Source organism: Lolium perenne, chromosome 5 (genome assembly GCF_019359855.2).
Source record: "Lolium perenne isolate Kyuss_39 chromosome 5, Kyuss_2.0, whole genome shotgun sequence".
Classification (NCBI taxonomy): domain Eukaryota; kingdom Viridiplantae; phylum Streptophyta; class Magnoliopsida; order Poales; family Poaceae; genus Lolium; species Lolium perenne.
In genome coordinates, this window is record NC_067248.2 from 219,725,815 (window position 1) to 219,752,182 (window position 26,368).

General features: G+C 45.8%; 1 protein-coding gene and 1 long non-coding RNA gene across 3 annotated transcripts; one reads left to right on the plus strand and one right to left on the minus strand.

The window, feature by feature from the left end:
• Positions 1 to 582: 582 nt before the first annotated feature.
• LOC127301970 (oligopeptide transporter 5) lies at positions 583 to 4,176 on the minus strand. Of its 2 annotated transcripts, XM_051332287.1 has the most exons (7): positions 3,898 to 4,176; positions 3,635 to 3,785; positions 3,325 to 3,430; positions 2,791 to 3,230; positions 2,016 to 2,686; positions 1,698 to 1,933; positions 583 to 1,622 (listed from the first exon to the last, which is right to left on the minus strand). In XM_051332287.1, exons 2-7 carry the CDS (start codon positions 3,752 to 3,754, stop codon positions 871 to 873), a joined length of 2,325 nt encoding a protein of 774 aa, XP_051188247.1. In that variant the 5' UTR covers positions 3,755 to 3,785; positions 3,898 to 4,176; the 3' UTR covers positions 583 to 870. The 2 variants fall into 2 exon arrangements, with proteins under 2 accessions (XP_051188247.1, XP_051188246.1); XM_051332286.1 differs by having other exon boundaries at positions 583 to 1,933; positions 3,898 to 4,172.
• Positions 4,177 to 12,076: 7,900 nt separating this feature from the next.
• Positions 12,077 to 13,087, plus strand: LOC139831366 (uncharacterized). Its single transcript, XR_011746079.1, has 3 exons — positions 12,077 to 12,437; positions 12,578 to 12,726; positions 12,848 to 13,087. It is a non-coding gene; the product is annotated as an uncharacterized lncRNA (long non-coding RNA).
• The last annotated feature ends 13,281 nt before the right edge of the window (positions 13,088 to 26,368 follow it).

Genomic DNA, 26,368 nt, shown 5'->3' on the forward strand with positions numbered 1-26,368 from the left:
ACATGAACCCATTAACAGCTGAATAAAAATACTCAATGGCATACTTCGTGTTTCAGACATTTTACTATCAACACGCAACTTAAATGGAGTCGTTCTAATAGTTAAAGTGTGGGAAATTTCTTCCACTCATAGTAAAAATAGTTTTGATTAACATCGAGAACATGCAGCATATGAACATAGCATAGTGCAGCTATTAGTTGTATCTTGATTTTTTTTGACAGGAAGTGTGAGCTTTATTAATTAGGCATAATAGAGTTACGATCGATTAGTTTTTATGTTTACTGATGAGTATAACATGATACCATGTAGCATAACAAGGGGACAATGTTACACAAACATAACATGCCAAATAATATTAGAATAGTTATCACATAATTGAAAACAGAGGATCTTGACAACTGTTTCAAATTCGGAAGAATTGCACAGAGGGACCATGTTGCAACTTGGAAATCTCTGATTCCATAACAGAAAGTCCATTTAGATGCAGATAAGTATTGAATGAATGGATACTCTAAGATAGAACAAGAAAAGTACAGTTGATCTATGCTATACTTTTATTAGTTTGAAGCATAAAGAAAAGTCTAAAAATAATAAAACCCTTTATTAGTTTGGGCAGTTAACCATGTCTGACAACAAGTACTAATTGCATAGTCTAATTGCTTATTTTCAGAGAAGAAGATTTAGATAAAATCTTGTTACCCAATCAGTCTATGGACCCATCAGTCACATCATTCAGTGGCGTTTGTCCCAGTCTTGGCCTCGGCATGCCACATACAAAAGCCGATACGCCGTAGGACTATTGACACATTCAGGAAGAGCTACATTGCTAGTTAACTATCCTAGATAGCCAGGTGATGCCCCGGCAGCTGCTTACTGCACGGGGCAACCGGGGACACTGACTCCCGGCGCCGTCGGGCAACTAGCCAAGTCACAATGGTCATCGACCTGCAGCCCCCACCAGTTGATACCGTTGATGCCTCTCGACTGCAGAAAGACGAAGGACGCGATGCCCATGAACGCCACGCCGGCGTCCAGCGCGGCCGACAGCACGTAGTTGTGGCGCGCCCACCATGCCTTGTACCGCCGGTACACGAAGTGGTTGAAGGTGAGCCCGACGGCACCCCACATGATGTAGTTCACGGACCGCGCCGGCGGCATCAGCCCCGTGGCGCTCAGCAGCACGGGCATGTTGACGAGCCGGATCCACCCCCTTTCCGGGAAGGCCCGGGACAGCGCCCACACGGGCACCGGCGCCAGTGCCCCGGCGAGGAAGAAGTAGTTCATCTTGGTGTAGCGGCCGAGGCTCCCAAATATGCGCTGCGGGCCGACCACGCCCCAGATGATAGACGCATTGTAGAAGACGTCGTCGCCGGGGCACGTCCACGGGCTCCCAGCCGGCAGCCTCGCCGGGTCGCAGATGTTGCTCACGCTCTCCAGCAGCCACCATGAAGTGCTGAAGTAGACTGTCGATGCCAGCACGGTCCCCACGAGCTGGACGGCGAACATGGACCGCGGCGGGATCTTCATGTAGTGGCCCAGCTTGAAGTCCATGAGGAAGATGATGGCCTGGGACATGCTGATGTAGCCATATGTCTTGAACACGACGTTCGCCAGCGGCCTCCCTGGGTACAGGTACCCAATGATGAGCTCGGCCACCACATTGACAGGTTGCTGATTGGTGGTGGCGGTGATGATACCGATGGGGAGCGTGAAGAGGAATGCCAGCCCTGCCGCCATGAGCACGCCCCAGTAGGGGAGCTGCAGCTCCTTCCTGAACCCCTCGCAGGTGAATATAGAGAGGCCGAGCACCAGCACCAGCATGACATGGAACCACCACTGTGGCACCACCGCGTAGTTCTTCTTCATTAGCCTCGTGTGTACGTCACCCTTCTGCAGCCCGCTCACCGTCGCCTTCATCTGCTGCCATATCGATCTGCCAGATATTCAAATTAAGTGTCACAACATTCGATCCAATAAACCGCTGCTTCAGTTGATTGCACAAACAAAATGCACACCTGCCGTGGAAGAGGGCGACGTGGGACAGAGTGGCGGCCAGCGCGGCGAAGGTGAGGCCGTAGTAGAAGGCGAAGAAGATGCTCAGGTTGATCTGCCCGGCGGCGTCGTACCCGGCCTGGCTGAACTCGAAGGTCGCCGGGTCGAGCACCTGGCTCACGTTGTACTGGCTGCCGTTGGCCATGAACATATTGGAGGAGATGATGGGGAAACGCCTGGCGTCGTACGCGTTGCTCCAGTACGCCACGGGCAAGAGCACGTAGACCACCAAAAAGAATCCCGCCATCACGTTCATGATGGCGAACGCCGGCGTGCCCAGCGGCGTGCCCAGGAAGCCGGCCACCGTGGCCCAGTCGAGGCCGAACGACCCAACGCCGAGCCCGTAGACGCCCGAGCCGATCTGTTGCGCCGTCACGGAGTTCCTCCACACAAGGCACACCACGGAAATGGTGGAGATGGTCGGGAAGAGGAAGTTGGGCACGACGTAGTAGGCGAAGCTGGAGGTCAGGACGAGGAGGAAGAACTGTAGCCTCGTGATCCCTCCCTTGGGCCTCTTCTCCTTCTCGTGCAGCGCTCTGAAGAGCGAGACCTGCACCAAGTTGCACGGCCACCACATGTAGGGGGAGTCCACCAGGTACTTCCTGAAGAGACCAGCCCAGCCATAGCCCATGAGCTGCCCCGGCCGGTACCAAAAACAAGTCAGAAGTGCCAGATGAAACCTGAACTGAAACGATCAAATTTCCAAGAAAGCAACCCCAGATGTCGAGTAACAATCACCTGCGTGGTTTGAGTGAGGAGCATGGCGGCGAGCGGGTTGATGTCCCGGTGGTAGAAGGCCTTGACGATGGTGACGATGCCGACGGCATAAACATAGCTGGAGCCAGTGTTGGCAAAGATGGTAATGAGGACGTGCTCCTTGAGGTTGAACGGCCCTGGGTTGAGGGAGAAAGACCAACGGGTGCCCTTGAACCCGACGATCTTGGTGGGGAGGCATGCGGCCATGAGCCTGCCGAGCGGCAGGACCACGATCTGCACCGAGAGGGAGGATATGTAGAGAGGGTTCTGACGGTAGCTGAAGAACTGGTTGCAGAAGGCCAGGAGCGCGCACGAGATGAGCCCCAGAAACCACGTCCTGAACGTCAGCACCGGCAATGTCGGGTCGTCCGTGATCGGCACGGTGAGCCGAACCTCCTCGATTGGACTGTCGTCCACTTCATCTGCACAAGCTCGTTCGCGGTGACAAAAAGGGAAAATCAGTCCACCACAGTGGAGGGAAGCTCGGGACTATGTTTTCCGAGCAGGAAGACTCACCTGTGTCCGTCCCTGCACTACGTATCTCCGAGTTGCTGAGATGGAGCTGTGGTGTCTCCTCCATTATTGCAGCGCTGCTCTCCTCGCCGGTCTCCTCTAGTAGACCCTGCCAAATGACAAGAGAGCTAGAAAAGGTTAGGCGGCGATTCTCGTCCGTATATGTGGACTAGAAGAGCTTGCATTTTTTTCCGAGAAATAAATTCGTCCATGGGCAGCACCATTTTGGGAAGGAATCTTTCTTTTCACAACCAGACAATACAGTTTGTGGATGACATCTTAGCACGCAACCCAAGTAGGAACACAAATGCACCTGGAGGAGTGACGAATCGACTGGCTCGCTGCCGCCGGCTTGGTGCTGACCGCCGGCATCGCCGCCGCCGCCGCGCCCGCCCCGTGCCCTGCTGCTGCCTGCGGCTGCTGCCAATCCCATATTCCGCCTCTTGTTTCTCTCCAGCAGGGGCCTGATGAGTGGGATTGATGAGTGACACTCGAATGAGGAGAAGGAGCTGAATCGGATGAGCAAGAACAGACTAGCCGAGGGAGATGAGTATATAGGAGGGAGATGGTACTGACCGTTTCAAATCGTGGAGGGGTTTGTCGCAAATCAACAAATCAGGGTCCCCGTCGCCATTAATTCCGTCCAAACGGCTAGAAATCTCCACGGGAGATGGAGCGGGAGCCCATCGTCGTCGATGAGTGAGGATGAGGACCGAGGAACAGGAAAGGAGAAGCAAGAAGCAGAGAAGTCAGTAGGGCGAGTGGCTCAGTGCGTTCCTTCCTTTTCCTTCCTTTTGGCGACGCAGACTGTTGCCTGCTCGCTGCTGTTTGGGTACAGGGTGCAGGGGCCCGAAGGCATGTAGTACAGTACAACAATTCACAACTGGGCTTAATCAGGTAAAAAAAATGTATACAGTCGTCTCGCTCTGGCATCGGCGCTGCAGTAGATACGGATTTCCGTCATTCCTTCGAACCTGCACCTGCGCGAATAGGGCTCTGCGCGCCCATGTGGTGGCTGTTGCTTGCCTGGTCATCAAAATTAGAATTATCCAACGTCCACACTCAAATTATTCATACCCATCAGAGATTACGTTGACAAATGGGTACATTTTCCCCAGTAGATAAGATTGCACGAATAGGACCTCTCCTATTTGCCCCCTCAGCTGACGAAACTGTAATTGCAGATCGAATATCTTCACAATGGAAGAAGCGTGGTCATGGAAGATTGCGTGCAAAGTTAGAAGGCAAGAGGATAAGTCGCGGTCTCGCTAGGATAAGATGATCTCCAACCGGGCGATGTATTTCCGACGTTCAAAAGTGGGGCGAGCGTCCGTTTGCGTCGCTCTGCGGATATATTTTGACCGCGTGTTCGTTTTCGTCTGAGTGTGCTTCTAGTAGGGCAACATATTTAAAAAGTATAGAAACTACTACATAGAAACTACACAAGTAGAAATCTAAACTACCTTCTGCCCGACGGTCCGGCCCCGTCGTTGCGCCCGTCCCTCGTCTGCTTCTCCGCCGCCTGACGTGCGGCCGCTAGAGCTCGGTGCGCCGTTGCGTCCTTTAGCAGCTACAGCCTTAGCATCTCGCTCGCCTCCTCGGCCTTCTTGAGCGTCTCGAAGGAGTCGACAAGAGCCCTCTGCTCCGCTGCCTTCTCCTAAAGGGGTAGGCGCATCAGGGTCGTTGGAGGACCATGAGATGTCGGAGTCGTCCTCCTCTGCGGTTGCGGCGGCCGCCACCCTGCGGCATTCCATCTCGGCATCGAACGCCACGTGGGCCGCTCGCTCCTCCTCTACTTCCTTCTACGCGTCAGCCAGAACTTGGCGTCCCTAACCGGGTCGAGGAGGTCGTCGATGTTGTCGTCATCGTCGAACTCCTCGTCGGAGCCCGAGGCCAGGGAGGTGGAGTCAGAGGTAGAGGTGGAGGTGGAGGCGCGGCGGCGTGGCCACGGCCAGCGCTGCTCACCGATGAGGTTGTGCGGCGGCTAGGGTTTAGTGTGGGGGGAGATGATGCGCGCGTCCCTGTTTATATAGGTCGAAGGCAGGCGATGGCCGCGGCACGTGTGGCATCGCCATTACTTCGTGCGCAGAGGTAGGCGACGGCCGCGCGCCACGCGAGACATCGCATTTACGCGGCCGTAGACTGCCGAAGCGACGCCTCGACGCCAGTACTGGCGCTGCTGAGAAGACGCATCGAGTCTGGGTCACTGTCAGGCGGGCCCGCGTAGCGTCCGTAGAGACACATCCGAGGCGCATATTTGGACTAGGTTTGCGTCGCCGCGGACGCCCGGTCTCTTTGCGTCACTCCGCTGGAGGGGGTACCAGATGCATTTTCGGTCCGGGTGGACGCAAACGGTCGCTCAGCGTCCGTTTTCCGTCGCCCTGTTGGAGATGCCCTAGATCGTGGAAAATAGGATAAATACTCTCCCATGGAAGCAATTTGGTGCATATGAGCACCGATGCTATCGATTTTAAAAATATTCAAAAAATGTACTTATGTGTTTCAAAAAACCATCAAATCATAATAGGTAATTATTTTGTTAGAGTAAATTTTAGCTTTTACCATTAAATTATACATTTGAGACACTAATTATTCGTTGAGCCAAAATTTATGGATCCGTCTACACGGTAGCCCCCTGGCTGAAACTATTTTATTTTGCCGAAAATGGAAAATGGTTCTATAGCCTCAAAGCGAGACTTTACCAAAATAGAAAAAAAGTGATCCAATGCTCTGAAAGCGACAACTTAAAATATATGTGGTTCCTTGCACGAACAACTCAAGTTTTTTCAAAAAAAAAATTGTCCCTCTCATTATTCCGTCTTCCCGTCTGCATCTAAATTATCGGTAGAATCTGGATGTATTTAACTATCAATTTTCACACTAGGTCCATCAAAACTTACGGTGTTTACGCTAGGTGCATGAAAAACTTACGGTGAAATTTAGGCAAATCCCCTCCCTGGCAATCGATCGCTGGAGCGATCACTTTCTTTGGCGCGGCAGCGCTCGCGCCATACGCGAAATCAATTCTCTTTTTGTCTTTTAGTGTTTAATTACGTTCACATGTAGCTTTGTGTTCACACTAACAGCTCACGTTACCACTTGCAAGTTGCATACAACCAAGAGCGTTCACACTACATGCATGCATAAAGTATCTCATAGGTTTGTATTTAATGAGCCAACTTTTCAGCACGAGGCTAGCTCTCACAAGTTGTTGCATGCATGCACAGAGCATCTCGCTCTTTTTTTTCAGCACGACGCATACTTTCAATTCTCTTTATTTGCAATTCCCTTTTGACAATTCTCTTTTTTTGCAATTCCCTTTATGTTGTTATTTCGTACGGTAATTCATGTTTTTTTGGATTAATTTTTTTAATTCCCTTTTTCGGGCCAGTGGTTTTTAAGAGGGGAAATAACGGGTGGGAAGATCCACTTGCAACTCAAATGAACTACCACTTGCTACTCAAATTAAGTACTGTTTTTAAGTTGTAAGCTAACAAAAGTTGCTAAAATTTCTAAATGAAATTTACTTTTTAGGGTTGCTAGGTATTTATATTTACCGTTGATAAATAACGGGGCACCGGGTTGATAACTTGTAAACAAAAAAAAGAGTCGCTACATATTTTAAATTAAATAAAAAAAATTAGGGTTGATATTTATTTATATTTACCATTGATAAATAGCGGGTCACCGGGTTGATTGCTTGTAAACTAAAAGAGAGTCGCTAAAATATTCTAAATGAAATACTTTTTAGGGGTATTATTTATTTATTTTTACAGTTGATAAATAACGAGGCACCAGGTTGATAGCTTGTAAAATAAAAAAAATGTTCGCTAAAATATTCTAAGTGAAATACTTTTTAGGGTTGGTAGTTTTTTTATAATTACCATTGATAAATAACGGAGCACCGGGTTGATAACTTGTAAACTAAAAAGAGTCTCCAAAATATTCGAAATGAAGTTAGATTTTTAGGGTTGGTAGTTATTATTTTTACTGTTGATAAATAACAGGACATCGGGTTGATACCTTCTAAACTAAAAAATATTCGCTAAAATATTTAAAATAAAATTAACTTTGGGGTTGATAATTTTGTACATTTACCGTTGATCACTCAAGTACGGAGGGGCTGATTATTCAAAACAGAGAGGCTTGATAACTTTTATCCCGAAAAAAAGTTTCTCGAAACATATCAACATGGGTGCTAGTTTTGAAGATCTCGTCGAGACGGATTTATTGGTGAAAGCGAATCTTAATTTGGAGTTGTCATTTGAAAGTTAAAACGTTTTGAATTTTCAAATTTGGAAAAGATTCCGCTGACATCAGCAGATTCGTCTTTTTGTGCATGCATGCAGAACTTTCACTCAATACCCTGCACTAGGTTGATAATTTTATACATTTACCGTTGATCACTCCAATACGGAGGGGTTGATTATTCAAATAGAGAGGCTTGATAACTTTTAGCCAGAAAAAAAGTTTCTCGAAACATATTAACATGGGTGCTAGTTTTGAAGATCTCGTCGAGACGGATTTATTGGTGAAAGCGGATCTTAATTTGGAGTTGTCGTTTGAAAGCTAAAACATTTGGAATTTTGAAATTTGGAAAAGATTCCGCTGACATCAGCAGATTCGTCTATTTGTGCTTGCATGCGGAACTTTCCCTCAATACCCTGCACCAGGTTGATAATTTTATACATTTGAGAACGGGCCGTCGGTCCGTTGGCTAGCTCTGCGGGAGCGCAGGCTGCCGGCCAGCGTTCGAGTCCTGGTACTCCCGCTGTGCACTCATGGAGTTTCTTCTATAAAAAATGCCAACAGGTGCTAGTGCCTGGGTTGGTCTCATTTTTTTGATAATTTTATACATTTACCGTTGATCACTCCAGTACGGAGGGGTTGATTATTCAAATAGAGAGGCTTGATAACTTTTAGCCATAAAAAAAGTTTCTCGAAACATATTAACATGGGTGCTAGTTTTGAAGATCTCGTCGAGACGGATTTATTGGTGAAAGCGGATCTTAATTTGGAGTTGTCGTTTGAAAGTTAAAACGTTTTGAAGTTTGAAATTTGGAAAAGATTCCGCTGACATCAGCAGATTCGTCTATTTGTGCTTGCATGCAGAACTTTTTCTCAATACCCTGCACCAGGTTGATAATTTTATACATTTACCGTTGATCACTCCAGTACGGAGGGGTTGATTATTCAAATAGAGAGGCTTGATAACTTTTAGCAAGAAAAAAAGTTTCTCGAAACATATTAAAATGGGTGCTAGTTTTGAAGATCTCGTCGAGATGGATTTATTGGTGAAAACGGATCTTAATTTGAAGTTGTCGTTTGAAAGATAAATCATTTTAAACAATGGTTTCTGCTACATATATTCATGGGTGACCCTAAATTTGCATGCGGTGATTAGCCAGGCTAATTAGGAATGCACGTGACGTGAGGAGAGAGAAGAAAAGGTGGTCCATCCCTTGCATGTCTTCTACTTAAGCTGTCGGAAACCGATCGCTCAATAAAAACCTGGCGACCGAGCGCCAGCTAGGGCCGCCCAAATTTAGGGTCGTTACATCTACATGTAAAAATAAGCTATAGACTAGATTAAAAATTACATCCAACTGAGACAAAATGGGCACAAAGTTAATACAGTATGAAAATATTAATCCAACTGAAATAAAATCATGCACGGAGTTACATGCCCGTGTGCAAAAAAAATACAAGCAATTGAAACAAATTAGGCATAGGTTATATACCGTGGGCGTGAGGGCTCGTGACTGCGGCGCGCGGATGCTTGCGGGACGTGATGTGCCGGCGGTGGAGCGGGGCGGTGGCGCTGGCGGTAGATGGAGAGGAGAAGCGGCAAGGTGCTGGGCTGGCTTCTTGGCTCTGCCATCTGCATCAGGGCGTGGTGGCCGATGGTCAACCAAGAGCCATGCTGCAATAATTAGTCAACAAGAGATTGTGTGCCAAGTTACGACCAAGAAGATAAAGTCGTGGATATGGGTACCTTGAGGAAAATTAGATAAATACCCTTCTAGTGAATTCCACCTTTTATTTCCTAATTACGTATTTGTGACACTAACTAGACCGTAAATTCATATAGACTATTCCCTCCGTACCGGGTTATTGGGCAAATAGGCACTTCAAGAAACAAACTTGATTACTAATTTAATCAATAAAATATAAGATGTATATTAAAAAAAATTGGAAATATTTTTTGAATACGAATCCAGTGTGGTATAATTTTTGTGGTATATATCTTATATTTTATTGAATAAAATTGTAGTCAAATTTATTTCTTGAATACGTAATTGTCCTATAAACAGGTATGGAGGGAGTACACATTTAAGAAGCCTTGCGTTCTTGCTTTCTGGTGCGTGTTCATTAGTCAAGGTGTTAGATAATGACCGGAGTTCAGAAATATCAATGGAGCATATGAATAGATAAAAAGTCTGGTCATAATCATCAATAGTGTCCTCCACTATTTACAGTCCATACTGTCCTATCAAACAATAAAAGCAAAATGCCAAAGTGGTGTTAAACCGTACTACTAAATACAGTAGTTGATGGATTCGTAGAATAGATAGTAGTAAAAAATATCCTGCGACAGGCGTGTTCAAAATGCCAACGCCAAGCTCGTGGAGAAGCAGAAGGTGTTGCTGGACAAAGCCGCCAAGAAGTTTGAGGTCGACCCCAAGAAGACTTGCGGGGAGCACCACAAGACACTTCGTCGTCGAGATGTAGATATCTCTTGAGGCCGACGCAAAACGAACGCTAAAAGTGTGCGCGCTTGTCCGTTGAGGGTATGTCTAGTGGGCCGATATAATTTTTTTCCCAAGACAGCGTCAAGGTCGCCCACGCTGGGGCTGTGGTTCCCACACGCGACCAGTAGATTGGCACGTTTTCGCTGCCATTTCACGCGCGCAGGAAGCGGCTTGTGCAGATCGGCATTTCCTGCACCGCCACGGCTATATATGGTCGACGCCGGTGGGCGAGAAGGGCACATCTTAACCCTACAAAATTTCCATGGCCGAACACGATTGCACCTGGGCTCGCCTTGTTGAGATGGCCCACCGCGCCTATCTGGATGATCCGAACCTCGCCGCCATACACGCGGTGGAGGCGTTCGCCGAGAAGTAGACGGCCACATATGGCCGCTAGGCCGAGCAGCTGGAGGCGAACGCAAAGACGAATGTAGAGGAGGCGGAGGTGACCATGTTCCACCTGCATGGGGAGCTCGCGGAGGCCAGGATGGAACTCGCGGCGGCGAGGGTGGTGATGGTGGAGGTGGCCGCAACGCCGTCATCCATGCTATCGACGACGAGGACGACAACGACACCGGCTTCTTCCCCGGCGATGTGGATGTGAGCGCCGTGCAGCGGGCGCTGCTCGCGTCGTTCGAGAGCCTCCCTGAGGGCTCCGGTCGTCGTCAGGCTCTGCCGGCGGAGGCGCAAGCGTGGATCGTCCGCGAGAACCGTGAGCTGGAGGAGGCCATCGCGGCGAGGGACGAGGTGGGGCGGCAACGATAAGGGACAGGGCCGGCTACCACGCAGACCTGGCGACGGTCGCAGAGCAGGAGGCGGCGCGTGCAGAGGCAAAGGAGGAGGATATGGCGCGCTTGCGCGTGACGTCGGCGGAGGTCATGACGCGGGATGTGATGGTGGCGGCGCAGAGAGTCCAATGGGACTCTGCTCTAACCGAGGGACTCGAACGCCAGCGGCGGCGCAAAACGGAGGTCGCCCAGATGCGCTCCAACGACAGCGCCGGCCCATCGGATCACGCCGGTGGCTAGTAGTAGGCCGTGTGACGGCGTATAATACGGTCGTCGTAGTTTTAAGTTAACTCGACTAACCATATGTGTAAAGATGTTTCTTTTGGCCAACTAATCTCTACTACTTAAAAAGACTAAAGTGGTTCCTTATTCTGCCAGCCATCACAATACGTCAATTGCTTCGTCGTTCCTTTTCCCTCGTCGCGCTTCCTCGTCCGTGGTCCACATGGGCCAGGCCCAAATCCCGCTACCGAGCCACGACTTGGTCTCTTCGTCAAACGACAAACCCTAACCATCCCCGCCGCCGCAGCCCGACATGCCTCCCCAGCCGCCGCCACAGTCCCCGGGGGCCCCCGTTTTCCCGCGGGCGACATCTACGGTGCTCCCGGACCCGGCGCGGATCTTCGCCCCCGAGCTCCTCGTCGCGCCGCTCCCCACCAACTCCTTCCTCCACAACTTCGCACTCAACAATGGGGACCAGCCGGAGTACACACACCCGTAGTTGGTCAAATCCGCCGCCGGGGCGCTCACGGTCTGCTACCCCAAGAGCGTCCAACTCCCCGCCCTTCCACGCCCAGACCTTCATCGCCGACCTCACCGTCTCATCCCCGTCGTATGCCGCCGCGCCGCGCCCCACCGCATCGCCGCCTTCAACGACCTCTCCGTCACCCTCGACTTCTCCCTATCGCTGTGCGCGTTCCTCGTCTGCGGCAGCCCCTTCTTCACAGTCGCCACTGCGGGGGTCTCCGTCGACATCTCCCTCGCCTCCGTCCACGCCTTCCTCGAGGCCGCCCCCAGTAACAACACGCTCACCAGGTGGCGCCTCTGGATGAACAGCATCCAGACCTTCCTCCTCTATGCTTTCGCGCCGATCCGCCTTTCGATGTCCAGCGTCACGCAGCTCGCGGCGCCCGGCTTCTCCGGCGTCATCCGTGTCACCTTCCTACCCGACGAGGCCATGGAGACAGTCCTTGACCTGCACAGTGGCTGCTTCCTGACGGCCGGGAGGCCGCGCTGAACCGTCCCTTCTCCAACGAGGCCATGGGTTGTGGACTATTTGTGTTAGTAGCGCGAAGTATTGTCTAGCAGTCCAAGCCCATTCGAAGTGATCTGCCTCTGGTCTATCTCACGCACCGGAACTCCTAATGGAAACATGGGAATATAGAGTCTCGATTGCCGGCGGGCAGTGGACAACGGCTAATGATGGTGTTTGCGGCGCAAACATGCGGTGGGGTGGCTTTGGGAAAAGTAGAACAGAGGCACTGGCTGTGGTTAAGCAGAAGCAGCCAAGCAGGGGCATGCCATGCAGTCGTTTGGAAGACTGAGAGGAAGGGAATGGAGCAGAATCTTATCAGAGGTATAAATGTTTTATTCAGTGAGATTTCAACATTTGTGTAGTTAAGAGTTTCAGCCATTCAGTGATTGTGCATCTCAGTATTGTATTTCAGACTTTGAGTGATGAGGTGCTTAGTGCTTTTCTCATGTTCTGAATTGCAGATTTGACTCACTTAATAGTGGCACTGTATCATACTTGAGTCAAAATGTTGGTGTGAATTTTGTGGAAGGAGAGCCTGATGTAATGCCATGGGAGCCGAACAATTGATGAAAACTAATGGATCCTGGCAACACATGGATGTGTTAATCATGTATGTGAATACTGCACCATGAGGATACTTCCGCAGCTACATTTTGTAGAAATATACTGTTTTTGTACTACCAATTTTCCTAACTCGTGGCAAAACTTCAGCTACTTTTTCCATGACGCAGTGTAACTGTGGACATTTCGATCACTGGTAGCTGGATGGTGTCAAATTTTCGAAGTGAAGTGGGTAATTCAAAGTTTTCTATCAGCAGGCATCTCTATTATTTTCTGCTACAAAACTAAGTTTCAGTGGTATAAAAACATGTGTTCTCTGAAATACCTATAATTTGACCAAGCTGTTAGGCTGTGTAAAAAGTTCGATGGCCTTAAGAGCTTGCAAACTGTAGACAAGAAGATCAAGCTGGTCCAAGGTGCATATGGATCTCCATTTCTGTCTAAGATTGAATGACGGAAGGTACGATTGATAAATCGACGATTACTGACATTTCCGGTCTACCCAGAGCCATAGTGCCCGAGTTCAAGGTGAACAAGGTGAGTGCGAAACGCAGACGTGCTGATATATTTTTTTGCAGTCGTATATGTTTTATTTGTTTTCTCCTTATTTCTTTGATTTCCTCTACCTATGATATTTTTGGTACTACACAACCTGGTTGTGTTTCTACTAATTTATTATGATCTACTTGGCTTCCTGAATAGTAGCATATATGGAAGCATGATGAATTTAGTATGTAGTGCTATTCTTTGTTAAAGTATGTATTCGTTCTTAGTGAGCCTGTGAATGTGGTTATCATCATGACCAAACGTTAATTATGACAGGGATACTAAGAAAATCGAACTGAAGATAATGTTAATGAGATGGCAGAGGAAGATGCTAAGTCTACTTCATATTGATTATTGGGCGGTTGATTGCTTTATGAATTAAAACGGAAATCAATTTTTCATTCTGTCCATATTCAAGAAAAACCCATAAGGTTCAGAGGTTGCACTTGTGTACTCATCCAGTAATAATGCGTAGATGATAACTCTCAAAATTATTGTGCTCTTATGTTAGTTCATCTTCCTGATCGTTGAACTTCAAGGATTCTTTACTCTTGATCTTTTACATTTTTATATATGGATGGGTATCTTCCTGAATTGTCTTGTTTTCGGTGCGACTGACTATGGAGTTGCCTCGCTTATATTTCAGACTGGAAATGTTCTCGGTCTCTCTTTGTAAGCATGTTTCTATCAACTCTTGCTTCATATGGCTCACCAATTTCTGTTATAATTTCTCTTATCACTGATAGTTTTTTTGTTCGTCCTTGTTGTATCATTTTACTTCTACTGGGTTGATTAAGAAGCTCTCATTTCACTCTACTGGGTAAATTTTTAAATTTTATTGAGTAGTGCTCACTTCTACAATTTTTCATTGTGCATTTATTTACTCTCTGCTTCTATGGATAATATTTCAATGAACGTGTCTCAGTGGGTTGAGAGGGTTCATGGAAATGCATTCCGACGTTCCTTGTTTCTCTAATCTCGGGAGATTATCTCAGTTGATGGATATATAAGGATATGTAGTGGTTTCTAAATTCAAGCATACATGGGAAATAGTCCTTGTGGAGGGGGCATAGCATCACAAAAGCGTTGGCGAGGTAGACGGTGGATACAGAGATCACAATTGGGTTTGTCAAATCTAACTAGAAGCCTAAATTTGTAAGGATGTTCAACACATATCGACAGACACAGTAGAATGGATCGGAATTAGAAGGTTCAATTCATTTGAAGCAAAATACAGGCTAAATCGTTCATACTGAAGTTCAGAAGAGCAATGATGGCGTGGTATATAGGTATAGCTGAAGCTTATTAGACTCATTATTGTAGAATACAAATATATACATCTTTGAGATGGCTGAATTAGGATGGCTAGCTGTACAACATTGAGTTATACAGTATATTGTTGCTTAAAGCATACGAATATGCAGAAAGACTGAGCACCACCGAAAATAGTGAATATGAATATGAATATACAGTACATTGTGGCCTAGCCAAGGGTACATATTGTTGCATCGGTGGTGGAGCAGAGCATATCCATGTCAAAACCAAGTTTGTAGTATTATGAATCTACTTTGAGTGACATAATTTGTAGACGTCCCTTGTGCTTGAAACGAAAATGACACTGTATTTGTAAGTAGAGATTTTCTAAGCATGTATTTTTCCTTACCCTTGTTTACACCTCAACTTGGAAATATGTATGCCTGCATTCGCCAGCTTACACCAAAAACCAATAAGAATATTGAACTAATTTATGTTGTGCTGATTTAGTGATTTTGCAAAGTTTCGCTAATTATTTTTTTTATCAAACATGTGCTTCAAAATATTGCCTCCTTACAGGGTGTTCCCTATTGGTTGGCTGCTAGAATTTTGACTTTTCATGGCATGCAAAATGATGTGTTGTTGTTCACAGCATAGCCTTCTTGTCTACGTGTGGTATAAAATTTGTGTAGGGAAGTAATGAAAAGTAAATCTGACTACAACACAAATAGTCCATCTGTCATATATATATGTAAATCATATTCCATATTATTCATTTCACTACATTGTTATTCATTCTTCAATACTTTCTCAGGATATTGCATGCTAAAAATTTAAACACAACCTGATGAGCCGTCAACCTACTGGAGCTATTGAATGCTAAACATTTCCCCATGATATTTTTTCAATAAATGCAATTTATATATAATCCAGATTGGCAGATGGGTATGTGGTTATGCCATCGAAATTGGTTCTTGTTTACCAGACAAATTGTTGGTGGATATGAAAAGGGCAAAAACAATTCCTTGAAGATGGGAGGCCAAATAAGCAAAGCGTTTACACCCAAACCATTTTGATTACTACGTAACATCCAACTCCAAATCATTTTAACCAAATGTTTTTGTGCCCCAGTGGCAACACATGTTTGAGATGTTCGAATATTCGCATGCATTGTGTTTATTTACTCAATAGAAAGGAATGGCAACGTGTGGCAATTTTACTATGAATATAAAAGTGTTGTTTGGACTAATCAGAAAATAACTATTCCTTACAATAATACATCCAAAAGAAAAGGTTATTGAGTTGATAGTGATGATGATCCAGAACACGGGTTTCAGACTTACCGCGGGACAAGAAGACCTAGAACTTGAAACCACGCAAAGGCACAATATTGTCTTGTTATTGCGTTCGGCATTATCATGTTGTAGTAAGTTATGATATTCCTGATTTGTTTTGATTTTTCATAGTGAGTTCAAAATTATATATGCACCGAGAAATGAAATTTGAGAAGCCGTGATCATCGTGATCGACGGGCCTACGTCGACTCAGGATGCGTCGGCGTCGCCCAACCCCTTATTCTAATTTAGCATGCACCACCGGTCTGTAATATGATCACGCGCCCAGTACTTTGATCGCCGCTACTCTGATCGCGACGATTCGGCGGAAACGATCTCTTTTGAATGCAAATTATTTGAATTTCTTGATTGGGGCGGAGTTTGGGGGACGCGGCTGAGGAGCGATGTCCCCCAAACGCGGCACGAACAAAACACGTCCCCCAAACGTTAGATCCGGCGCGCTTTGGGGGACGGTTTGGGGGACGCGACTGGAGATGCTCTAAGTAGCTGTTGGTAAAGGAGAAAAATGATTATGTGAGTAAGAGAGAGATACTGTGTGATGCCGTACCGACATTAGAGGTGAAGCTAAGCTAAGTAGATGTTGGTAAATGAGAAGGATGATTATGTGAGTAAGAGAGAAAAAGATTGTGGGATGGAAAGTCCCTTAGTATTATTTCCTCCACACAAATACATAACAGATTGCATTGAATGCACGCAGAGTAGTAATCTCCACCACACAAATAAAGGAAGCAGACCAGCCTAGGTTGAGTTACGAGTTTCCTTTCGGAGGTGGCGTTTTGGCTTATAGGAGCAAATGCTCCTATTATACAAAGTAATTAAAAATAATTTAAAAAATGTCAAAAAAAATTGATATAAATTTTTTGGTGTACATCGTGACATTCTATGTTCGTACAAAAATTTCTGTGGGAAAACAACATTTTATGTGGTATGTACGAAAAAGACAAAAAAATATGTTGTACGTAGTCGTGTTAAAGGATCAAAATTTATCTTTTTCACAGGAGCCACATAATTTTTTTTTTTAAAAAAAAATTGTGTACCAACATGAAATATGTAGATGTACATATAAAAAGTTTAGTTTAGAATTTTTTAACACTTCGAAATATGGGTTCACACAATGAGAGCAAATGCTCCTATGAGCCAAAGTGCATTTCCCGTTTCCGGAGATCTACCTACTACTTATTACTACTCTTCGATCTAAATTAATTGATTTTTTTTTCGTTTAAGTGGAGTCAATTAATTTGGATTGGAAGGAGTACTATTTTTCAAATTCATATGCCATATTTTAAGACAATGTTTATTGCATTCGAGCTAAGAAGAGTGAAACATGAAAATAATTACATAACTAAAATTTAAACAGATGTTGCTTGTTTGTGGATTGTGCGATTGCATGCACACGCTTACACCGTTAGGCCATATAACTTATTTAAGTAGGTTATTAAACCACACATAGGTAAAAAGTAAAAAAACAATTTGATTGAAGATAAGTAGGATTCCAAAGACATGTGTTATTATATTTATGAATATTAAAGTATTGTTTGGACTAATTAGAAAAGAAGTATTCCTTCAGTTATGACGGCCCAAAATACAGGTGTGGAACTTACCGCCGAAGAGTAACAAGAAGACCTAGAACATGAAACCATGTAGATGCAATACACTGATATCTTTTATTGGGTTTGGTACTATCATTTTGTAGCACATTATGATATCCTGATTTGTTTTAAATTTTCATATTGAGTTATAAATTATATATGTGTATTGACAAATAAAATTAGAGGACCCGCTGCAACGCACGGGCATTTGTACTAGTAGTTAATGACAAACTTTTTGCTTATATTTATCACTGCTCGGCGCGTCCGTATAGAAGCAGCGCGGACGCTCAGCGCAACCGTGTAGCGTCTACGCAGCAAATACATAGCATATTTGGGCCGTGATTGCGTCTCCGTGAAAGTCACTATGCGTCGAGCTGTTGGACTTGGATGCAAACACATTTTTCGATCGTGCGATCGGAAACGAACGCTCATCGGGCCTGTTGGAGATGCCCTAAATTACAAATATATTCATGCGGAAATTGCCAGCGCACACGCATATTTGTACGGAGTATATGTTCTTTATGTATTTGTTGCATTTTACAAGACAACAAGACTTCATCTTATAAGGTGATCTCCACATTCTTAATTTAGCTACGTGGGACTAAACTTCACGTACCTTTCAACTGCTGGTTCCTCCATAGATTTTTGGAAATGTATTTGGGCTGAGTCCCACCATCCCAACTGGACAACTCTAAGTTTGAATGATGAGTAGTACATAATATTGCTTGGGCTCTTTATGCAACGGCGCTCAAGTCAGAAGAAGTACAAAATCTTTGCTTTCTTACCTACATTATGTATTGAAGGGTAAGTCATGTCAAAAAAATTAATCGATGCACTAGACAGCTCGTCATACTACCTCCGTTTCAAGGAATAAGGCGTCCTCGTTTTACGAGCTTTTTGTTTGACTAAGAATTACTTTAAATAGATAAAGATTGTTTGTATGAAATTAGTATCATTAAAAAGTGCTTTTCAATACGAATCCAACGATACTATATACATATAATATAATCAAGATTTTATTGCTCAATTTTTATGATCCATGTTCGTCTTGAAATACGCGTGCGCCTTATTCCTTGAAACGGAGGTAGTATTAAAGATTGCATGGCAAGTCTTGCATGCCTAATATTTTATTTCTCGTCATATTAATCGATGTACTGACATCTTCTACAGGGCGATATAGCATTGAGAAGATATCTCCCTCCACGCCATATAGTGATGCACCGTCCCTTGCCTCCGTAGATTAGATAAGGGTATGTTTAGTAGCATGCGGCCCTTTTTTTTTGTATAGACCGGAAAATAAAACGGATCGTTTGGGCAATCCCTATTCGCCGCTTATTGCGGGAGGGATTCGCTCTCGCTCAAGCTACGGATGGGTGGGCCGGCCCATTAACGACTAGCACGTAAGGTTTCACATGTTGTTTTTCGGTTTTTTCGGGGTTTCTCAGATTTTTACGGTTTTAGATGGTTTCTTTTTGGTTTTTTGCTACGTGGTTTTACTGATTTCGAAATTTGTTCAGATTTGGTTTTTGTTCTAATTAAAAAATATTCTTGTTATAAATTTGTTCAAATTCAAAATTTGTTCAAATTTGTAATTTGTTCAAATTCAAACTTTGTTCAAATTTGAAATTCGTTCAAATTTAAAATTTGTTCAAATATGAATTTGTTGGATATAAAATTCGTTCGGTTTTAAATTGTGTTCGATTTTGAATTTTGTTCAGATTTTGGAAAAAACTGAGGAGTGAATAAGCAGTTGAGCGAGATCCAATCATTCACAGGATTGCTACCTTAAATGGGCCGAGCCCATCTTTTTCCTGGGAGCAATCCCCGGCGCGGACCCGAACGTAGTCATCGCGTAAAGCGATGAATAGGAGCTCCCGATCGTTTGGGTTCTCTCCCCAGTTATGCAAGCTAGTAGAAAATAGGTCTTTGGTCAGGTATTTTTTATTCTGGCCGTGTCTTGGGCCGGGACCCAACGCCTGGCCACGTCGCCCGAAAACACTCAAACGTACGACACCTATTAGTCCCGATTCGTTAGGTTCCATATGTCCCGGTTTTAGATACAAATCTGGACAAAAGGATTCTACGACCCGTTGTGGCTACTTTAGTCCCGGTTTGTAACCGGGACATATGGGCGAGCCCTATATATATGGCAGCCCCCCTCCACACTCTCTTGTTTTTTTGCTGGTGGAGGAGTGTGGCTTTGTGCTTGTCTTTTTTTTGCTAGTATGCACTAGAGGTGTTTGTTGAAATGTGTGTTAGAGCGACGTCACTCGAGTTCACAGAAGACAAGCATGATATGAGGTGACCGAGCCACACTTAAGCTTCCTCCTCTTAATTTCCACTTGTCCTACAAGGTTAGCAACTATTTTCTCGTTTCGACCGTGCGGTACTAATTTTAGGATTGTGATTGTGTTTGATATACATTTGTTTGATGCAAATGATACATCCATGGATGTACGGTGACCGACGCACATCCGCTTACAGAAAAGGCGTGCATTCTTTTCCCGATGCGGTCGAGGCGAACAAGCATGGTTATGGCTTTATGTATTGCCCATGTGTTGATTGTCGGAATGTGAAGGATCACACTTCCTCAAGAGTAATTCAAAGCCACCTGCTTCATTCCGGTTTCATGTCTGGCTATAATGTTTGGACGAAGCACGGAGAAAGAGGGGTTATGATGGAAGATGGCGATGAAGAAGAGAACGATGATGACTACCGATCTATGTTCCCTGAGTACTTTGATACGGCAATGGAAGACAATGAAGAAGAAGGTTAGGGTGAAGAAAAGGAACTAGATGAGCCCGCTGATGATTTTGGTCGGGTCATTTCTGATGCACGACGAGGCTACGATACAGAAAAGGAGCGATTGCAGTTCGAGCAGATGTTACTGGACCACAACAAATTGTTGTACCCAACTTGTGAAGATGGTCTAGGTGAAAGGATCGTATGCCGCACCTAGAGGGGGGGTGAATAGGTGCTAACCAATTTTTAGTTCTTTTTCAATTTAGGCTTGACACAAAGGTAAATTCTCTAGATATGCAACTAAGTGAATTTACCTATATGACAAGGTTATCACTAAGCAAGATATAGCTACACAATATATAGGAGATAGAATAAGATAGAGGTAACCGAGAGTGGAGCACGCGATGACACGGAGATGATTACCGTAGTTCCCTTCCTTTGCAAGAAGGTACGTCTACGTTCGGAGGAGTGTGGTCGCTACGAAAGCCAGACCAACTGTCACGAAGACTTCACTCAGATCTCGTGTGAGCAACGCCACGAAGGCTTAGCCCACTTCCACTAAGGGATTTCCTCGAGGCGGAAACCGGGCCTTTACAAGGTTCTTGGGGCACACATCCACAACCAAATTGGAGGCTCCCAAATCTGTAGCAATACAACAATCAACAACAACACATCAACACAAATCAACTAGGAAACCAAATAGGAACACTAGCATGAGATCCCTCAAACAAATGAGGGGGAAATGAAAATCGCTTCGGTGAGGATGTAGATCGGTGTCTTCTCCTTTGAATCTCCAAAGATCAAGAGCTTTGGTTGGGGGAGGAAGGAGATCTTGCAAATCTTGTGTTCTTGAGGTGGCTCTAATGGAGGTGAAGCTTGGCAGATTTCTTGTGCAATGATTGAGCAAAGGGGGAAGGAAGAAGAAGAGGGGTATAAATACCCCTCCCCAAAATCCAGCCGTTGAGCCTTCCGGGGGACCGGATAATCCGGCCTAAGTAAGGGCCGGATAATCCGCCCCCCGGATAATCAGGCCTCAAGCACAAAACTGGGACAATGTCCGGCCTCACATCAGACTTGCTTTTCTTCAGGTCCTTAGCCATTTTTCGAGGGGCCGGATATTTCCGAAATGTCCGGCCCGGATAATCCGGCCCTAGGACAAAACCGGGACAATATCCGGGCAAATGTTCGGCCCCTATACTGAGCAGCAATTCCTTAGGTCCTTAGTCGAAAAACTGGGGGCCGGATATTTTGGAAATATCCGGCCCGGATTATCCGGCCTGATGAACTTTTTGCTTATTCTTTTTGACAGCACTGACCACATCCAACACACATACAAATGTATCTATATAAACCCTGTACCACTTAACCAAACATTAGTGTATCACATACATTGACATCAAACACTCAAAACATAATATGAGAGATGTTCTTTCAATCTCCCCCTTTTTGGTGTTTGATGACAATATACGGATTTGCAAGAGAATCACTATAGAGACAAGCATGATGGCAAAACATAGAGGCACTCCCCCTACATGTGTGCATATAACTAATTTGCATTTGAATACAAATACACAACACATAGGAGCGAGGTGCCTCAACACAAGAGGTATCCATCATGAGCTCTAACAAGAGACATATACACATATGAAGTTGAGATAGGATGCTAGAAATCATACCTATGTGTAGATATATGATACGGAGATATAGCATCACACATAATATAATAGTCTTGATCTCAACATATAGAAATCCGAAAACCATAACAATGTCTCACACCACATAGCACATAGTTTTAAACGGAACACAACCAAAGCAAATAGTTCAAATAAGATGGAACACAAGCAATAAAGGAATGATAAACGCATATGCTTGTGCCCAAACCATGCAAATCCCCGAGAGAGTTCATAATAGAACACTTCTCCCCCTTTGGCATCGAGACACCAAAAAGGGGACAAGCGCGATGCTACTCGCCCCATGGGGATCACTCGGAGGCATCTTCATCATCGGACTCGTACGCCGCTTCTTCTTCTTCCTCTTCTTCATCAGTGTCAGGGGCATCCGGAGAGCGGCGAGTGAGGCGGGACCTTTGAATGCAATCATCAAGATCACTCCACGGAACCTGTGCAGAATGCCACCCACTGTAACTTGGGTGAACTGGAGGCTGAGGAGGGGGTCCTTGCTCACCACTGAGCTTGTGCAGAATAACCGCCTGAGTATGCTTAATCTCAGAACGCTCTCGGCTGGCCGCATAGTTCTCCTTATGGATCTCAACGTTCATGCAAAGGATGTGACGCTGAAAGCAACTGAGCCTGTTCACTTGTTTCTTCATAGCCGGGATGTCAGGATGGCGAGCAGGAGTAAAACCACTAGAACGAGCATCACCCATGAAGGAGTCAGGTGGAGGTACAGCAGAGGAGACTGGCTTAAGATTGTAGGCCTTCTTGACAGAGTGCTTCATCAAAGGGTACCCGCTCAAGTCTTCACCACTCACGCCCGTAGAGTTGTTGATGAGGAGCTGAATATATGGTGCATAAGGTATAGTGGTCCGGGAGACCATGGCATCATGAATCTCATTGAAGATGAAGTCCATGACATCAATAGTGTAGTTACTTTCCTCATTCTCATCACGAGCACACCTAAAGCTGAGGTACATGAGATCCACAAGAGTTCCCCGGATAGCATCATTCACTACAAGAAAAGTTCTGATAGACAACGTCTCAAAATCGTCCGCTAAGGGGTATTTTTCGTCGCCTATGGGCCTAACCCGACGATATGGGTTCTGTTGTGGAAACTGCGTCAGGCAAAGTCCTACGACGATTTTTTCGGTCCGTCGCGCTTGGGCGCCCTTCCGCCACGGAAAATCGGACCGTTGCCCAAGTGTTTCCGGGAGCCCGTTGACTGCTGACGTCATGCAAACTGACACGTGGCAGACGCCGTTAACTGGCAGTTAACGGCGTTAACCGGCTGAAACCCCATGGTAGATGGTAGGCCCACACGAGGCCTGCCACGTCTTAAGCGGCCAAGACATTAAGTTTGCGGGCGGGCAGTGACTTAGTTTGACCAGGTCAACTATATAGCTGGGCTGGTCAATTAGTTACGTGGGCCGGGCCTAACCTCTAAGGTTGACTGGTCAAAACTTTAATGGGCCGGCCCACTAAGTATGTGGGCCGGGCCGAATGCACTCGTTTGACCGGTCAACAGGCAAAAGGGCCGGCCCACAAGACATGTGGGACCCACTTTCCTGGTATCGGGCCGGCCCATTTACAAAGTGGGGTCCACATTAAAGCAACTGGGCCGGCCCAAGAAGTTATTGGGCCGGCCCAATAAGCATGTGGGTCCCACTTTCCTGCTATCGGGCCGGCCCATTTAGTACGTGGGGTCCACATTTGATCAAATGGGCTGGCCCAACAAGCCAGTGGGCCGGGCCAAAAGCACCGGTGGGTCCCACTTTCCTGTTAAAGGGCCAGCCCATTTAGTATGTGGGGTCCACCATATAGCAAGTGGGCGGCCCAACAAGATAGTGGTAGGGCCAAAAACACAGTGGGTCCCACTTTCCGATTAAAGGGTTGGCCCATTTAGTATGTGTGGTCCACCATATAGCAAGTGGGCGGCCCAACAAGATAGTGGGCGGGCCAAAACCTTGGTGGGTCCCACTTTCTGTTAAAGGGCGGCCCATTTAGTATGTGGGGTCCACCATATAGCAAGTGGGCGGCCCAACACTCTAGTGGGTCGGGCCAAAAACACGAGTGGGTCCCACTTTCCGGTTAAAAGGCCGGCCCATTTAGTATGTGGGGTCCACCATATAGGAAGTGGGCGGCCCAACAAGATAGTGGGTCGGGCCAAAAACACAGTGGGTCCCACTTTCGTCTTAAAGGGCCGGCCCATTTAGTATGTGGGGGCCACCACAAAAGCAATTGGGCTGGCCCAACTAGTTAGTGGGCCGGCCCGATGGTGGGTGGGGTCCACCTTAAAGCAAGTCGGCGGCCCAATAAAAGTGTGGGGTCCACGATAAATCAAGTGGGCTGGCCCAATAAGTAAGTGGGCCAGCCCATTTAGTTGTTGTTTATATGCCGGCGTAATAGGCGCTTTAGGATTTTGCGGGCGGCACATATGTGATTTCGCTTAATTGGGCCGTTTAAGGGATGGGAATTCGTGATTTAGATATTGAGAATATTTACGCAAAGATTGATTTACGTCGGATAGCCTCACTTACCACAAGCACCAAAGAAAAAATGCGCGAAAGAACTATAAAAACTAACTAAATATTACATCAATGCAAGGCATTGAAAAATATTACGAACCCAGAGAAATTGAATGGTAATTAAACCTAGCAATACAATGAAGGGATCGGCAATCTTTTAAGTTGTCCATGCGGCACCTATATCCGAAACAAAGACATTACAAGTTAAGACAAGACAACAATGGAAAGGCAAAGACACTACAATATTGTTTGCCAAAGAATTTGGAACTCATCATTTCGTCGTTATAACAAGATCATTGTAATGCGCACAATAAGCAAACAAAGAGTGCATGCCGCATACCAACGACCAATATAACAGAGCATGTTAGAATGAAACAAGAGACTTACTACTGTCGAGTCCCATGCAAACGAACATGTTCGGGAGTACAAAATTGGCATGAACAACATAGTAGCAGGCTATAAATTTTGTAACAACGATCGAGCAAGATGAAGTTATGATGGCTACATCTACGAGAAAGGTGGAATGTAAACCAAAAATAGAAATTACGATGGCAAAAGCTAAAGAGGAGGGAATGTGAACCAACATGTGCCAAGTGCAATTACTTCATTTTGGCCGTGAACTAAATAATACTCCTGAACTTATAGTGAAGGGGATGCAAATCAAGATGTTTCGGGATATAAACTTGTAATGAGCAACACATAGAGGATAGTTAATGCTTGGAGCTTAGGATGGACCAGATACGAGAATATAGTGGGATCACCTCGTGAACTTGTATAAGAGGGAATGCAAACCAATATGTTCAGCTTTCCATATGTGAGCGTCATGCCAAGTCGAGAGAAACAAGTCAATAATGCAGCTTTTGAAGAACAAGATGGCACGCAAAATTATTATCTAGTAGTATGACAAGTTTATTTGTACTACGAGGCTAGATAGCAGAGTGATAGCATGCCAAACTAAGTCCTTACTTTGTTAGCTTACAATGAACTAGATACAAAAAATGGCATCACCTCGTAGTACGGGGAATGCAAGCCAACATGTTCATGGAGTAAAAAATTGGCACAAACAACATAGTAGCAGGCCATAATTTTTGTAACAACGACCGAGCAAGATAAAGTTATGATGGCTAGATCTACAGAGCGAGGAATGTAAACCAAATATAGAAGTTACGATGCCAAAAGCTATAGAGCGGGGAATGCGAACCAACATGTGCAATTACTTAAAATTGGCCATGAACTAAATAATAGCAGGATGTTACTATAATACCTATAATTTTTGTAACAACGATCGAGCAAGATAGAAGTTATGATGGCTACATCTACGAAGCGAGGAATGCAAACCAAAATGTTCAATCGCTTAAAGTTAGCAATGAAGTAGAAAATAGCAACGTGTTACGGTCATAGCTAGGAATGAACTAAAAGAGTTTCAGACAAACAAGCATCTGAACCCAGAACATGGCGCTAAAACAAGGGACTTACATTAGGAGAAGCACTCTGTGGGAGTCACAGCAGATCTTCCTGGGGTTGATAGATCCGGTGATGAAGTACGCTACATGTGCTACTTGGGGTTGGAGAGACGGCCATTACACTTCATGGTTACTCATCTCATCTGCAAAAACGTAACGGCGCGTCGTTAGCACAAACAGGTTCCCCCAAGATTAAGAGTTTAGATCATGCACGGCGCCGGTGAAGCAGATCCGGTTCATGCACAGCGGTGTCGGTGAGCAAGATACGATGCGGTGGACGACGGATCCGGCGAAGCGGCTCCGGTGGGGTGGACGATACCGCAGCTGAAGCGACTGCGGTAGACTGCTGGATGAGCATATGGTTTCGAGGTTCGGCGGGGATGATCCGGTCCGGTTGATGACGGCGTCGATGAAGCAGCTCCGGTAGGCAGCCGGATGACGAGGATCGCGAGGGCTCGGGTAGGCCAGGGAAGTCCGGCGGGGATGTTCCGGTGCGGTGGTCGTGGAGGTGGGAGAGAGGGACTTGGGAAGTTCCGGTGGG

Bases quoted from the DNA above. Each gene is read 5' to 3' on its own strand.
- LOC127301970 (XM_051332286.1), bottom strand. From the start codon at position 3,754: ATGGGATTGGCAGCAGCCGCAGGCAGCAGCAGGGCACGGGGCGGGCGC. The intron at 3,431-3,634 runs GTGCATTTGTGT...GTCATTTGGCAG, and splicing joins TCGATTCGTCACTCCTCCAG to GGTCTACTAGAGGAGACCGG. The intron at 2,687-2,790 runs GTGATTGTTACT...CGGCCGGGGCAG, and splicing joins TCCTCACTCAAACCACGCAG to CTCATGGGCTATGGCTGGGC.